This window comes from Salmo salar, chromosome ssa02, assembly GCF_905237065.1.
Source record: "Salmo salar chromosome ssa02, Ssal_v3.1, whole genome shotgun sequence".
NCBI lineage: Eukaryota > Metazoa > Chordata > Actinopteri > Salmoniformes > Salmonidae > Salmo > Salmo salar.
This window is the reverse complement of record NC_059443.1, coordinates 91,165,220-91,180,912: the sequence shown is the minus strand read 5'-3', so window position 1 is coordinate 91,180,912 and position 15,693 is coordinate 91,165,220. Positions and strand designations below refer to the sequence as shown.

General features: G+C 38.9%; 1 protein-coding gene across 1 annotated transcript; it reads left to right on the top strand.

The window, feature by feature from the left end:
• Nucleotides 1-4,989: 4,989 nt before the first annotated feature.
• LOC123732918 (zinc finger protein 22-like) lies at nt 4,990-15,369 on the top strand. Its single transcript, XM_045712238.1, has 2 exons — nt 4,990-5,144; nt 15,037-15,369. Exons 1-2 carry the CDS (start codon nt 5,027-5,029, stop codon nt 15,168-15,170), a joined length of 252 nt encoding a protein of 83 aa, XP_045568194.1. The 5' UTR covers nt 4,990-5,026; the 3' UTR covers nt 15,171-15,369.
• The last annotated feature ends 324 nt before the right edge of the window (nt 15,370-15,693 follow it).

Here is a 15,693-nt window from a genome sequence, read left to right as displayed (position 1 = left end):
ACAAGTGTTGTTTGTTTAGTTCAGATTTTTAATGAAAATTTAAAACAAACTTAACCTCTACTTCACATCTATATTTCTGATTCAGTCAAATGACTATATATCAAAATAGGCACCTAGTTATTGGTACCCTTGATAAAGATGAGCTAAAATTACTGTATGAAATAAATAAATAAACTTTACCCACTACCAGGATATTTTAGCCCAAAACCTGGTTACCTCTCTGCTCGGAGGCTGAAACTTGGCCATAAGTGGATCTTCCAGCAAGACACATCAATATCCACAAAGAAATGGTTAATTGGGCACAAAATCCACATTTTCAATGGCCATCTCAGTCTTTGGACTTGAACTCCATTGGAAACCTGTGGTTTGAATTGAACAGGGCAGTCCATAAGCGCAGACTAAATAAATCAAGGACAGATAGAGATTCTGTATGGAGGAATGGTCTAAGATACCACCCAATGTGTTCTCTAATCTCATAAAACATTTCAGTGTCGTTATTCTCTGAACAGACTAGGTCTATACTGCTCCTACATGGTGTAACAATACATCATGTAGATGTATATAATGAACAGCCTAGGTCTATACAAAAAGTTTGGGGTCACTTAGAAATGTCCTTGTTTTTGAAAGAAAATCAAAATGTTTCATTTATTTACCTGTGTTTGCTTTGTCATTATGGGGTATTGTGATGTCATTATAGGGTATTGTGATGTCATTATGGGGCAACGTGATGTCATTATGGGGCAATGTGATGTCTTATGGGGTATTGTGTGTAGATTGATGAGGGAAAAAAATGATTTAATACATTTTAGAATAAGGCTGTAACGTAACAAAATGTAGAAAAGGTGAAGGGGTCTGAATACTTTCCGACTACACTGTATATATTGGGGAAGTACTTAGTGACATCACTTCATTAAACATGAGGTACAAATATATAACATAGGTTCACAATATCAACATTCAATGTATCAGAATATATGACCAAGCTGGAAGTGTAAATGCCAGCCCAGCCACAATCCTAGAGGTTCACTGATGATCAACCTCCTCCTTCACATCTGACTCCTGATGATCAACCTCCTCCTTCACATCTGATTCCTGATGATCAACCTCCTCCTTCACATCTGATTCCTGATGATCAACCTCCTCCTTCACATCTGACTCCTGATGATCAACCTCCTCCTTCACATCTAACTCCTGATGATCAACCTCCTCCTTCACATCTGACTCCTGATGATCAACCTCCTCCTTCACATCTGACTCCTGATGATCAACCTCCTCCTTCACATCTGACTCCTGATGATCAACCTCCTCCTTCACATCTGACTCCTGACGATCAACCTCCTCCTTCACATCTGACTCCTGACGATCAACCTCCTCCTTCACATCTGACTCCTGACGATCAACCTCCTCCTTCACATCTGACTCCTGACGATCAACCTCCTCCTTCACATCTGACTCCTGATGATCAACCTCCTCCTTCACATCTGACTCCTGATGATTAATCTCCTCCTTCACATCTGACTCCTGATGATCAACCTCCTCCTTCACATCTGACTCCTGATGATCAACCTCCTCCTTCACATCTAACTCCTGATGATCAACCTCCTCCTTCACATCTGACTCCTGATGATCAACCTCCTCCTTCACATCTGACTCCTGATGATCAACCTCCTCCTTCACATCAGACTCCTGATGATCAACCTCCTCCTTCACATCTGACTCTAGTGATCAATCCAGAGCATCTTCTTTTTTGGGGCAATCCCGATGGAGGACGTAATCCAATAGGCCGTCATCACCACCACCGCCCACTAGTTAATTGTCATTCAGGTTATCAATGGGAAGAGCATTAGCAATATGTCCTGTCTGGTAACTTGTCTCGTTCAATGGATTTACATTGGCAGGTGCACAGGGAGAAACCCCATTAAACAACTTTTGGAAGTCTTTAACTATAACTAAGTCTGTGGCCTGTGATGTTGGGACAGATGATAGTCCCTTATTATACCAGAGACAAAATCCCCTAATTCTACAGCACAACGGCAGAGTCATGTCTAAAGTGTAAAACTAACAATGACTAAATAATCCTTCTGGGAATGTTATGACGTCATAAAGTTATGGGCAGAGTTAGAAAGTTGGCTGTCAGAAGTACAGTTATACAATGTAAAATTACTTTTAATCTGTCTGTCTGTGTATTTCAAGACATGACATATGAGGGTGCAATGAGATACCCGATGGTTGGACGATACTTTTCTCGTCAATCATCTTAAATATTATACTTAATTAAAACCTGGAAATTAACCAATCCTCTGTTGTTAATTCAATAGAAAGGTCAAATGCTTTATTATCTAAAAGTTGAAAGTGACGGAGAGAAATAAAATGGTGCTGATGCGGGCGCTGGAGATGGGGGTGTGTTCTAGTGGGTCTGGGCAGGTGTGATGTAGTTAATGGAGATGGAGGTGTGTTCTAGTGGGTCTGGGCAGGTGTGATGTAGTTAATGGAGATGGAGATGTGTTTAACGTTTGCAAGCTTGAGCTAGATATCGACCTTGTGTGACCTTCCTGGTCCCTCAAGTCAGTGAGTCAACACAGGAAGGAGCAATGGATGGACAGTTCATTTATTTCCAAAGCTGCAATGATGGGACACACACAGTATGGATGAATGATCAGTAGTGATGGGATATAAATAGCACTCCCACAGCAATTCTCCATAAATCTGCCCTATAATATACTAACAAAAATCAAGATGTCTGTCAAAGTTATTATGATCATATAGTGGATTTAACAGTTCCTAATAATTCCTAATTTACTATAATAAAATAAATACATAGTTTCCATGTGTAATCTCATATTCACAACATCAGAATAAACTGTCATCCATTTTAGTATCAAAATTTATCAAATTAACCTGAAATATTACTCAATGTCCCCCTCTGGTGGTGAAGAAGTATAATCCACCTAAACTAACAGAACCGGGCTGATAAACTGGCTGGTGTTCATGAGTTTATTAAACACATACTTTATACATGTCATAAATTACCTGCATTGATGAGACACACAGTGTGGATGAATGATCAGTAGTGACAGGATATAAATAGCACTCCTAAAGAAGATGCAGTGTGGATGAATGATCAGGATATAAATAGCACTCCTAAAGAAGATGCAGTGTGGATGAATGATCAGTAGTCGACAGGATATAAATAGCATTCCTAAAGAAGATGCAGTGTGGATGAATGATCAGGATATAAATAGCACTCCTAAAGAAGATGCAATGTGGGTGAATGATCAGTAGTCGACAGGATATAAATAGCATTCCTAAAGAAGATGCAGTGTGGATGAATGATCAGGATATAAATAGCACTCCTAAAGAAGATGCAGTGTGGATGAATGATCAGGATATAAATAGCACTCCTATAGAAGATGCAGTGTGGATGAATGATCAGGATATAAATAGCACTCCTAAAGAAAATGCAGTGTGGATGAATGATCAGGATATAAATAGCACTCCTAAAGAAGATGCAGTGTGGATGAATGATCAGGATATAAATAGCACTCCTAAAGAAGATGTAGTGTGGATGAATGATCAGGATATAAATAGCACTCCTAAGATGAGGCATTTTCCAGTTTGCTACCAACTTGAAAGAGGGAACTTTAGCATAAAACCCACATGGAAAACTGAGATTCATCAAATTACATATAAAGAGAGGCCAACAGAAGTTACTAAAACATAAATTGCTAATTTATGATGTAAAAGTTGGATTTTATGATGTAATGTCAACTTCATACATTTCTATCCCAGGACCACTCAATTTCCAATTTCTCCAAAAAATCTGCTGTGGGTTACCCAGAATCACATTGGGTTACCCAGAATCACATCCTTTATCACTGACTGTAATGTAAACACACGAGCAGCGATCTAAGGTACTGCATCTCAGTGCTAGAGGTGTCACTACAGACCCTGGTTCAAAACTAGGCTGTATCATAACAGGCCGGATTGGGAGTCCCATAGGGCAACGCACAGTGGCCCAGCATCGTCTGGGTTAGGGTTTGGCAGGGGTTTGGCCGTCATTGTAAATAAGAATGTGTCCTTAGCTGGCTTGCCTGTTTAAATTAAGGTTAAATAAAAAAAATTAAATGTAACTTCATTACACCGTTACACTGGCATACAAACTCGGTAGCATAGAGTTGATAATACATATGACGTTGGGAAATAGTGAATTGTGGGTAGTTTAGAAGATTTACCAAAATAAGTTAATACATTTGTAATAATGCAAAAACATAACTGTTTGTACTTATAGGTAACCATATCGTGACTACAACTAGCTTACTAAGTCTTTAAACACACTGTGTTGTTACGCTGGTGAGTAAAAACTCATGCTTCCTACACTTTAACTTGTCTGACAATAAAATATACATTTTACTCAACTGCGTTACCCACTCCAGTCAGCAGATGGCGGTGTGGGAATTTAAGACAATGCTGTTAGTGTGACGTATAATCTAGTGGACGGAACTCTTCTTTCAACAGTAGCAACAGTTATTCTGCCACCTCGGTAGCTTGCTAGACAAAATAGTCGAACCAATAAAGCTCTTTAGATGCTTTAGTGTATATTAGCCACTGTGTTTTAAAACCACTTCTGTCGTCTAGTTAGTTATCCGATTTAATTTCATATTTACGGTGTTTTTGTTATTAGTCAGCTAGCGGGCTGGTTAAGTTACCATTAGCCTAGCTAGCTAACATCTCGACCATGAGTTCACTAAGCTACTCTCCTCCTGCTAAAGAAGAGGAGGTCTGCTGGACGGAGAAAGAAGCTCTCGTCAAAGAGGAGGAGGAAGACGAGGCTGTTTCAATACAAAAACAAGTAGAGGGTGAGGCTGTTACCATGAAAGAAGAAGAGAAAGACGTTACAGTGAAAGAAGAGGAAGACGTGTTCAGAGTGAAAGAGGAGGAGGATGTTACAGTAAAAGAAGAGGAAGACACGTTCAGAGTGAAGGAGGAGGAGGATGCAGTTTTTGGAGTGAAAGAGGAGGAGGAGGAGATGACTGTCACATCGAAGAAGGAAGACGAGGAAGAAACTGGATATCTGGGCCCGGTTTCCCAAGGGCATCATAAGGCGTCCAATGGTGCTAACGATGAACATGCCCTGATTAACACTCGTAAGTACTGTCTTAAAAACAGAGGCACAAACTCTGCACTTGTTAAACTGAGGTGTGAAAGGGGAAATCTGCAATAGCTACATCCATATTTGGACTTTTAAATAATGTATTTATAGCCATTGACTCTTGAAGAATATAACACATGCCTCATGAGCTTAGTTCAACTGTTGTACCCTGTCAGAACCCCCAAAGAAGCTTTTTTTACTCCAATGTTTAGAAACAATGTAAACCAACACTGTATAGCCTCAACATGGTTAACACTATAATGTTGATATCATGGATGATCAGTCCTTGCATCCATAGGTCTATCTATGAATTTGAAATTAGTTACATTTTTCCAGCCCCATCCATCATCTTATTACCAAAACAGTGGTGGAATTACAGCTTTGTTATTGTTTGGACTGCAGATTGGTTGGTTGATTGTGTGGCTTTTTTAAAGGAGCAACCTAGTTTTAAAACAGAAACAAAATGGCTGCACAGAGACTTGAGCTGTGTTCGAATACTCATACTAACCATACTATATATTATGCTTATTTGTCATAGTATGGATATAGTTAGTATGCCAAAAGTTACCGGATGTCGTACTACAGTCGCCAGAATACGAAGTATATATGCAGAGGACACTATTTCTGTGTTTTTAGGGCCCATAATGCAATTCTTCAGGAAATGGGCGGTGCTTCAACTATTTTCAGATTTGAAAAAAATTGTGATAAATATGCAGCCGAAATCCGACGAGAGAGTGGATACAAATTAACTGCTTTAACTAATTATGACAAATGTTAAGAGAATGTTGAGCAATGTAACGATATGTTGGCTACGTTGTCCTTACAAACCGCATAGCATATCTTTACAGCAGTATGTACCAGTATGTCAGCTACAGTTGAAGTCAGAAGTTTACATACACTTAGGTTGGAGTCATCAAAACTTGTTTTTCAACCACTCCACAAATTGTTTGATAACAAACTATAGTTTTGACAAGTCGGTTAGGACATCTACTTTGTGCATGACACAAGTAGTTTTTCCAACAATTGTTTACAGATTATTTCACTTATAATTCACTGTATCACAATTCCAGTGGGTCAGAAGTTTACATACACTAAGTTGACTGTGCCTTTAAACAGCTTGGAAAATTCCAGAAAATAATGTCATGGCTTTAGAAGCTTCTGATAGGCTAATTGACATCATTTTAGTCAATTGGAGGTGTACCTGTGGATGTATTTCAAGGCCTACCTTCAAACTCAGTGCCTCTTTGCTTGACATCATGGGAAAATCTAAATAAATCAGCCAAGACCTCAGGAAAAAAATGGTGGACCTTCACAAGTCTGGTTCATGTTCATCTGTACAAACAAGTACGCACGTATGAACACCATGGGACCACGCAGCCGTCATACCGCTCAGGAAGAGATGAGATGAACGTACTTTGGTGCGAAAAGTGCAAATCAATCCCAGAACAACAGCAAAGGACCTTGTGAAGATGCTGGAGGAAACAGGTACAAAAGTATCTATGTCCACAGTAAAATGACCCCCCAATATCAACATAACCTGAAAGGCCGCTCAGCAAGGAAGAAGCCACTGCTCCAAAACCGCCATAAAAAAGTCAGACTATGGTTTGCAACTGCACGTGGGGACAAAGATTGTACTTTTTGGAGAGATGTCATCTGGTCTGATGAAACAAAAATAGAACTGTTTGGCCATAATGACCATTGTTATGTTTCGAGGAAAAGGGGGAGGCTTGCAAACCGAAGAACACCATCCCAACCGTGAAGCGCGGGGGTGGCAGCATCATGTTGTGGGGGTGCTTTGCTGCAGGAGGGACTGGTGCACTTCACAAATATATATTGAAGCAACATCTCAAGACATCAGTCAGGAGGTTAAAGCTTGGTCGCAAATGGGTCTTCCAAATGGACAATGACCCCAAGCATACTTCCAAAGTTGTGGCAAAATGGCTTAAGGACAACAAAGTCAACGTCTTGGAGTGGCCATCACAAAGCCCTGACCTCAATCCCATAGAAAATGTGTGGGCAGAACTGAAAAGCGTGTGTGAGCAAGGAGGCCTGCAAAACTGTCTCCATTACACCAGCTCTGTCAGGAGGAATGGGCCAAAATTCACCCAACTTATTGTGGGAAGCTTGTGGAAGGCTACCAGAAACGTTTGACCCAAGTTAAATAATTTAAAGGCAATGTTACCAAATACTAATTGAGTGTATGTAAACTTCTGACCCACTGGGAATGTGATGAAAGAAATAAAAGCTGAAATAAATCATTCTCTCTACTATTATTCTGACATTTCACATTCTTAAAATAAAGTGGTGATCCTAACTGACCTAAGACATGGAATTTTTACTAGGATTAAATGTCAGGAATTGTGAAAAACTGAGTTTAAATGTATTTGGCTAAAGTGTATGTAAACTTCTGACTTCAACTGTAGCTACCTAACGTTAGTTGGCTACTTATACATCAAACTTACCAGTATATTAACTATATTCTAACTAACTACCCAACGTTTATTGACTTGATTATTCACATCATTCTTAGCCAAGGGGTCGTGGGCTTTCTCAGTGGACATTGTTAATTCGGGTTTATGATGTAATGTCAACTTTATACATTTCTATGCCAGGACCATTCAATTTTCAACTCACCGACAGCAATTCTCCATAAATCTGCTGTGGTTTACCTAGAATCCCGAAATAAATTAATACATATTAATACATAAATTAATACATAGGTAAAGCCCGCCTTATCTCAGCTCACTGGTCACCATAGCAGCACCAACCGGTAGCACGAGCTTGAGCAGGTATATTTCACTGGTCATCCCCAAAGCCAACATCTCTTTGGCCGCCTTTCCTTCCAGTTTTCTGCTGCCAATGACTGGAACGAATTTCAAAATCACTGAAGCTGGAGACTCATATCTCGCTCACTAACTTTAATTAAGCACCAGCTGTCAGAGCAGCTCACAGATCACTGCACCTATACATAGCCCATCTGTAAACAGTTAAAGTAGGAAGTTTACATACACTTAGGTTGGAGTCATTAAAACTCATTTTTCAACCACTCCATACATTTCTTCTTAAGAAACTATAGTTTTGGCAAGTTGGTTAGGACATCTGCTTTGTGCACAACACAAGTAATTTTTCCAACAATTGTTAACAGACAGATTATTTCACTTATAATTCACTGTATCGCAATTCCAGTGGGTCAGAAGTTTACATTGGGTCAAATGGACAGTGACCCCAAGCACACTTCCAAAGTTGTGGCAAAACGGCTTAAGGGCAACAAAGTCAAGGTATTGGAGTGGCCATCACAAAGCTCTGACCTCAATCCTATAGAAAATTTGTGGGCAGAACTGAAAAAGCGTGTGCAAGCAAGGAGGCCTACAAACCTGACTCAGTTACACCAGCTCTGTCAGAAGGAATGGGCCAAGATTCATCCAACTCAACTTATTGTGGGAAGCTTGTGGAGGCTACCCGAAACGTTTGACCCAAGTTAAACAATTTAAAAGGCAATGCTAACAAAATACTAATTGAGTGTATGTAAACTTCTGACCCAATGGCAATGTGATGAAAGAAATAAAAGCTGAAATAAATAATTCTCTCTACTATTATTCTGACATTTCACATTCTTAAAATAAAGTGTTAAACCTAACTGACCTGAGACAAGGAATTTTTACTAGGATTAAATGGCAGGAATTGTGAAAAACTGAGTTTAAATGTATTTGGCTAAGGTGTATGTAAACTTCCGACTTCAACTGTACCTCATCCCCATATTGTTATTTATTGTTTTGCTCCTTTGCACCCCAGTATCTCTACTTGCATATCCATCTTCTGCACATCTATCACTCCAGTGTTTAATTGCTAAATTGTAATTACTTCGTCACTACGGCCTATTTATTGCCTTACCTCCTTAATCTTACCTCATTTGCACACACTGTATATAGACTTTTCTATTGTGTAATTGACTGTACGTTTGTTTATTCCATGTGTAACTCTGTTGTTTTTGTTTGTGTCGCACTGCTTTGCTTTATCTTGGCCAGGTCGCAGTTGTAAATGAGAACTTGCTCTAAACTGGCCTATCTGGTTAAATAAAGGTGAACTAAACTAAAATAAAAAATATATAAATATGTGATAATTCAAAAACATAACTGGTTGTGCTTATAGGTAACCAGATCTTCAATACAACTAGGTTTCTAAGTTTTTGACCACACTGTGTTGTTACACTGGTGAGTAAAAACTCATGCTTCCTACCCTTTAACTGAAAATAAAATAAACATTTTACTCAACAGCGTTACCCACTCCTGTCAGCAGATGGCGATCTGGGAATTTAAGGTAATGCTGTTGGTGTGACGTATAATGTAGTGGACGGAACGCTTCTTTCAACAGTAGCAACAGTTATTCAGCCACCTCGGTAGCTTGCTAGACAAAATAGCCGAACCAATACAGCTCTTTAGACGCTTTAGTGTATATTAGCAACTGTGTTTTAAACTCACTTCTGTGGTCTAGTTAGTTATCAGATTGAATTTCATTTTTACAGTGTTGTTGTTATTGGTCAGCTAGCGGGCTGGTTAAGTTAGCATTAGCCTAGCTAGCTAACTGTTAGCTAACATTCCCGACCATGAGTTCACTAAGCTACTTTCCTCCTGCTAAAGAAGAGGTCTGCTGGACGGAGAAAGCAGCTCTCGTCAAAGCGGAGGAGGAAGACGAGGCTGTTTCAATACAAAAACAAGTAGAGGGTGAGGCTGTTACAGTGAAAGAAGAAGAGAAAGACGTTTCAGTTAAAGAAGAGGAGGATGTTACAGTAAAAGGAGAGGGGGAAGCATTTTTTGGAGTGAAAGAGGAGGAGGGGGAGATGACTGTCACATCCAAAAAGGAGGAGGAAGAAGAAGAGGAGGAAACTGGATATCTGGGCCCGGTTTCCCAAACGCATCTTAAGGCGTCCAATGGTTCTAACGGTGAACTTAGCAATAAGATGGTTTTGAGAAACCGTTCCCTGATTAACACTAGTAAGTACTGTCTTAAATACAGAGGCACAAACTCTGCAGTTGTTGAACTGATGTTTGGTGTTAAAGGGGAAATCTGCAATAGCTACATCCATATTTAGACTTTTTAAATGATTTATTTATAGCCATTGGTATTTGAAGAATATAACACATGCCTCATGAGATGAGTTCAACTGTCATACCCCAGGCCTCCCGGGTGGTGCAGTGGTCTAAGGCATCGCAGTGCTGGCTGTGCCACCAGAGATTCTGGGTTCGTGCCCAGGCTCTGTCGCAGCTGGCCACGACCGGGAGGCCCATGGGACCAGGTCGCCAGGTGTACGGTGTCCTCCGACACATTGGTGTGGCTGGCTTCCGGGTTGGATGTGCATTGTGTCAAGAAGCATGGCTTTGTTGGGTTGTGTTTCGGAGGACGCATGGCTCTCGACTTTCGCCTCTCCCGAATCCGTAAGGGAGTTGCAGCGATGAGACAAGACTACTACCAATTGGATACCACGAAATTGGGGAGAAAAAGGGGTAAAATAAAAAAACTGTCATTCCCCATCAGAACCCCAAATAAGCACTTTTTTACTCCAATGTTTATAAACTGTCGTGGAAATATTCTGTCATTCCCCAAATAGACTTTATTACAAAGTAACAAGCCGAGCTGGTCCATGGAGCAACTGCCGGACTCAGTCTCAGTCCTATTATACAGTTTCATGCTTATACAAGTGTCATAGTCCCCCCCCTTTATGCTAATAACCATATCCCCTCAGCTTTACTCCACCATTGTTTCCAAATCTAAGTTCTTTCCTCGAGGGGGGGTTTCCCCTCCCCTCTAGTTCCTTGGATCAATTATATTGGTGGCGCGACTATACTTTATACAGATTACTATAGGTCATTATAATATTAATACAGATTACTATAGGCCATTATAATATTAATACAGATTACTATAGCCCATTATAATATGAATACAGATTACTATAGGCCATTATAATATTAATACAGATTACTATAGGCATTATAATATTAATACAGATTGCTATAAGGCCATTATCGGATTAATACAGATTACTATAGGCCATTATAATATTAATACAAATTACTATAGGCCATTATAATATTAATACAGATTACTATAGGCCATTATAATATTAATACAGATTACTATAGGCCATTATAATATTAATACAGATTACTATAGGCCATTATCGGATTAAGTACAGATAACTATAGGCCATTATAAGATTAATACAGATAACTATAGGTCATTATAAGATTAATACAGATTACTATAGGCCATTATAAGATTAATACAGATTACTATAGGCCATTATAGGCTTAAGTACAGATTACTATAGGCCATTATAATATTAAGTACAGATTACTATAGGCCAATTATATGATTAAATTTGGTCCTACAGTTGGTCTATGTTGATTTTTGATGAGGTTATGGGTCCTACAGTATGTTTATGTTATTAGGTGAAGATATGGGTCCTACAGTAGGTCTATGTTGTTGTTAGAAGAAGTTATGGGTCCTACAGTAGGTTTATGTTGTTAGGTGAAGTTATTGGTCCTACAGTCGGTCTGTGTTATTGCTAGGTGAAGTTATGGGTCCAACAGTAGGTCTATGTTGTTGTTAGGTGAAGTTATGGGTCCTACAGTAGGTCTATGTTGTTGTTAGGTGAAGTTATGGGTCCTACAGTAGATCTCTGTTATTGTTAGGTGAAGTTATGGGCCAATTGGTTAAACACTTAGTGTACAAACCCTTATTGTCAGGCTGATGGCAAAGCTAGCCAAATAGCATTTTACTGGTTGAAGTGTTTAAGTATAAAGTAGTTGATTTGCGACAATAACACAAACATATTAAGCAGGTGATTCAAGCGAGCCCTACAATTATAATCCATATTTAATGTGAAATGCACTTAAAAGCAACCTGTAAATGGAGGCTATTTTTGCTGTCAGCCTATGAGAACTCCCCTGAGTTTCCCCCACGGTGGTGAAGTAGTGAATAGACACAGAGCTTAATGTGAGTTTCCTTGAGTAGCACTCCTGATCTTGTGCTGTAATATTCAGAATACATTGTGAAAAACTAAAATCTTTGCTCACAAATGTTTGCTCCAGGCAGATATACTACATCCATAACTAGTGGTTTCCTCATTACCAGATATACTACATCCATAACTAGTGGTTTTCTCATTACCAGATATACTACATCCATAACTAGTGGTTTCCTCATTACCAGATATACTACATCCATAACCAGTGGTTTCCTCATTACCAGATATACTACATCCATAACTAGTGGTTTCCTCATTACCAGATATACTACATCCATAACTAGTGGTTTCCTCATTACCAGATATACTACATCCATAACTAGTAGTTTCCTCATTAGCAGATATACTACATCCATAACTAGTGGTTTCCTCATTAGCAGATATACTACATCCATAACTAGTGGTTTCCTCATTACCAGATATACTACATCCATAACTAGTGGTTTCCTCATTACCAGATATACTACATCCATAACCAGTGGTTTCCTCATTACCAGATATACTACATCCATAACTAGTGGTTTCCTCATTACCAGATATACTACATCCATAACTAGTGGTTTCCTCATCACCAGATATACTACATCCATAACTAGTAGTTTCCTCATTAGCAGATATACTACATCCATAACTAGTGGTTTTCTCATTACCAGATATACTACATCCATAACTAGTGGTTTCCTCATTACCAGATATACTACATCCATAACTAGTGGTTTCCTCATTACCAGATATACTACATCCATAACCAGTGGTTTCCTCATTACCAGATATACTACATCCATAACTAGTGGTTTCCTCATTACCAGATATACTACATCCATAACTAGTGGTTTCCTCATTACCAGATATACTACATCCATAACTAGTAGTTTCCTCATTAGCAGATATACTACATCCATAACTAGTGGTTTCCTCATTACCAGATATACTACATCCATAACTAGTGGTTTCCTCATTACCAGATATACTACATCCATAACTAGTGGTTTCCTCATAACCAGTGGTTTCCTCATTACCAGATATACTACATCCATAACTAGTGGTTTCCTCATTACCAGATATACTACATCCATAACTAGTGGTTTCCTCATTACCAGATATACTACATCCATAACTAGTGGTTTCCTCATTACCAGATATACTACATCCATAACTAGTGGTTTCCTCATTACCAGATATACTACATCCATAACTAGTGGTTTCCTCATCACCAGATATACTACATCCATAACAAGTAGTTTCCTCATTAGCAGATATACTACATCCATAACTAGTGGTTTTCTCATTACCAGATATACTACATCCATAACTAGTGGTTTCCTCATTACCAGATATACTACATCCATAACTAGTGGTTTCCTCATTACCAGATATACTACATCCATAACCAGTGGTTTCCTCATTACCAGATATACTACATCCATAACTAGTGGTTTCCTCATTACCAGATATACTACATCCATAACTAGTGGTTTCCTCATTACCAGATATACTACATCCATAACTAGTAGTTTCCTCATTAGCAGATATACTACATCCATAACTAGTGGTTTCCTCATTACCAGATATACTACATCCATAACTAGTGGTTTCCTCATTACCAGATATACTACATCCATAACTAGTGGTTTCCTCATAACCAGTGGTTTCCTCATTACCAGATATACTACATCCATAACTAGTGGTTTCCTCATTACCAGATATACTACATCCATAACTAGTGGTTTCCTCATTACCAGATATACTACATCCATAACTAGTGGTTTCCTCATTACCAGATATACTACATCCATAACTAGTGGTTTCCTCATTACCAGATATACTACATCCATAACTAGTAGTTTCCTCATTAGCAGATATACTACATCCATAACTAGTGGTTTTCTCATTACCAGATATACTACATCCATAACTAGTGGTTTCCTCATTACCAGATATACTACATCCATAACTAGTGGTTTCCTCATTACCAGATATACTACATCCATAACCAGTGGTTTCCTCATTACCAGATATACTACATCCATAACTAGTGGTTTCCTCATTACCAGATATACTACATCCATAACTAATGGTTTCCTCATTACCAGATATACTACATCCATAACTAGTAGTTTCCTCATTAGCAGATATACTACATCCATAACTAGTGGTTTCCTCATTACCAGATATACTACATCCATAACTAGTGGTTTCCTCATTACCAGATATACTACATCCATAACTAGTGGTATCCTCATTAGCAGATATACTACATCCATAACTAGTGGTTTCCTCATTACCAGATATACTACATCCATAACTAGTGGTTTCCTCATTACCAGATATACTACATCCATAACTAGTGGTTTCCTCATTAGCAGATATACTACATCCATAACTAGTGGTTTCCTCATTAGCAGATATACTACATCCATAACTAGTGGTTTCCTCATTACCAGATATACTACATCCATAACTAGTGGTTTCCTCATTAGCAGATATACTACATCCATAACTAGTGGTTTCCTCATTAGCAGGGAGGAGTTTCTACAACCAAATTGCATGTGCATTGCCCTCGTGTTGCAATTTTATTAAACACAGAAAGGGGCCAATATTGGAGACCAAAAGTCGTCTGGTACACTGCTTAGAGTTTCAACAATTTTAATACCTTATTTCTAGTTACTACTAATGTGAAAACAAGACAAAATATGATTGTTGCAAAGTTGACTGTCTTAATTGTCAAATAATTTAACAGATGTCAATTGTTGTACAACTTCATGGGTATGATCTGGGCATCACCTTTTACCTCAAATAAACAGTGGACTTCTGCTGTTGTGGGCCTTTAACCATCTGTCTGACTTTGTCATTCACACAGGAGAGAGGCGGGACCATGAAGCTGACAAGGCAGAGAAGAGTCTCTCCAGATCAGAACTCCTCAAGAAACACCAGCAGAGACCCACAGGGAAGAGAACTCACTGCTGCTCTGACTGTGGGAAGAGATTCACCTAATCAGGCATTAAAATTCATCAGAGAACACACACAGGAGAGAAATCTTATAGCTGTGATCAATGTGGGAAGAGTTTTATTACATCTAACATTCTGACTCAACACAAGATAACACACACTGGAGAGAAATCTTATAGCTGTGATCAATGTGGGAAGAGTTTTGGTCGATCTGGAGAACTGACAGTGCACCAGAGAATACACACAGGAGAGAAACCCGATAGCTGTGATCAGTGTGGGAAGAGTTTTACTGAGTCTGGGGGTCTGACTAAACACCAGAGAACACACACAGGAGAGAAACCAAGTAGCTGTGATCAGTGTGGGAAGAGTTTTACTGAGTCTGGGGGTCTGACTAAACACCAGAGAACACACACAGGAGAGAACCCTCAAAGCTGTGACCAGAGATAATCTGATAAAATATCTCTGATCAAATATCAGAAAATACATACATGAAGGAGTTGTTTCATGATATCAATGAACTAATGTCACAATGTAGAATTATTTTAACATTGTAGTAGGAGTATTTTAA

Bases quoted from the DNA above. Each gene is read 5' to 3' on its own strand.
- LOC123732918 (XM_045712238.1), top strand. From the start codon at position 5,027: ATGACTGTCACATCGAAGAAGGAAGACGAGGAAGAAACTGGATATCTG. The intron at 5,145-15,036 runs GTAAGTACTGTC...TCATTCACACAG, and splicing joins ACATGCCCTGATTAACACTC to GAGAGAGGCGGGACCATGAA.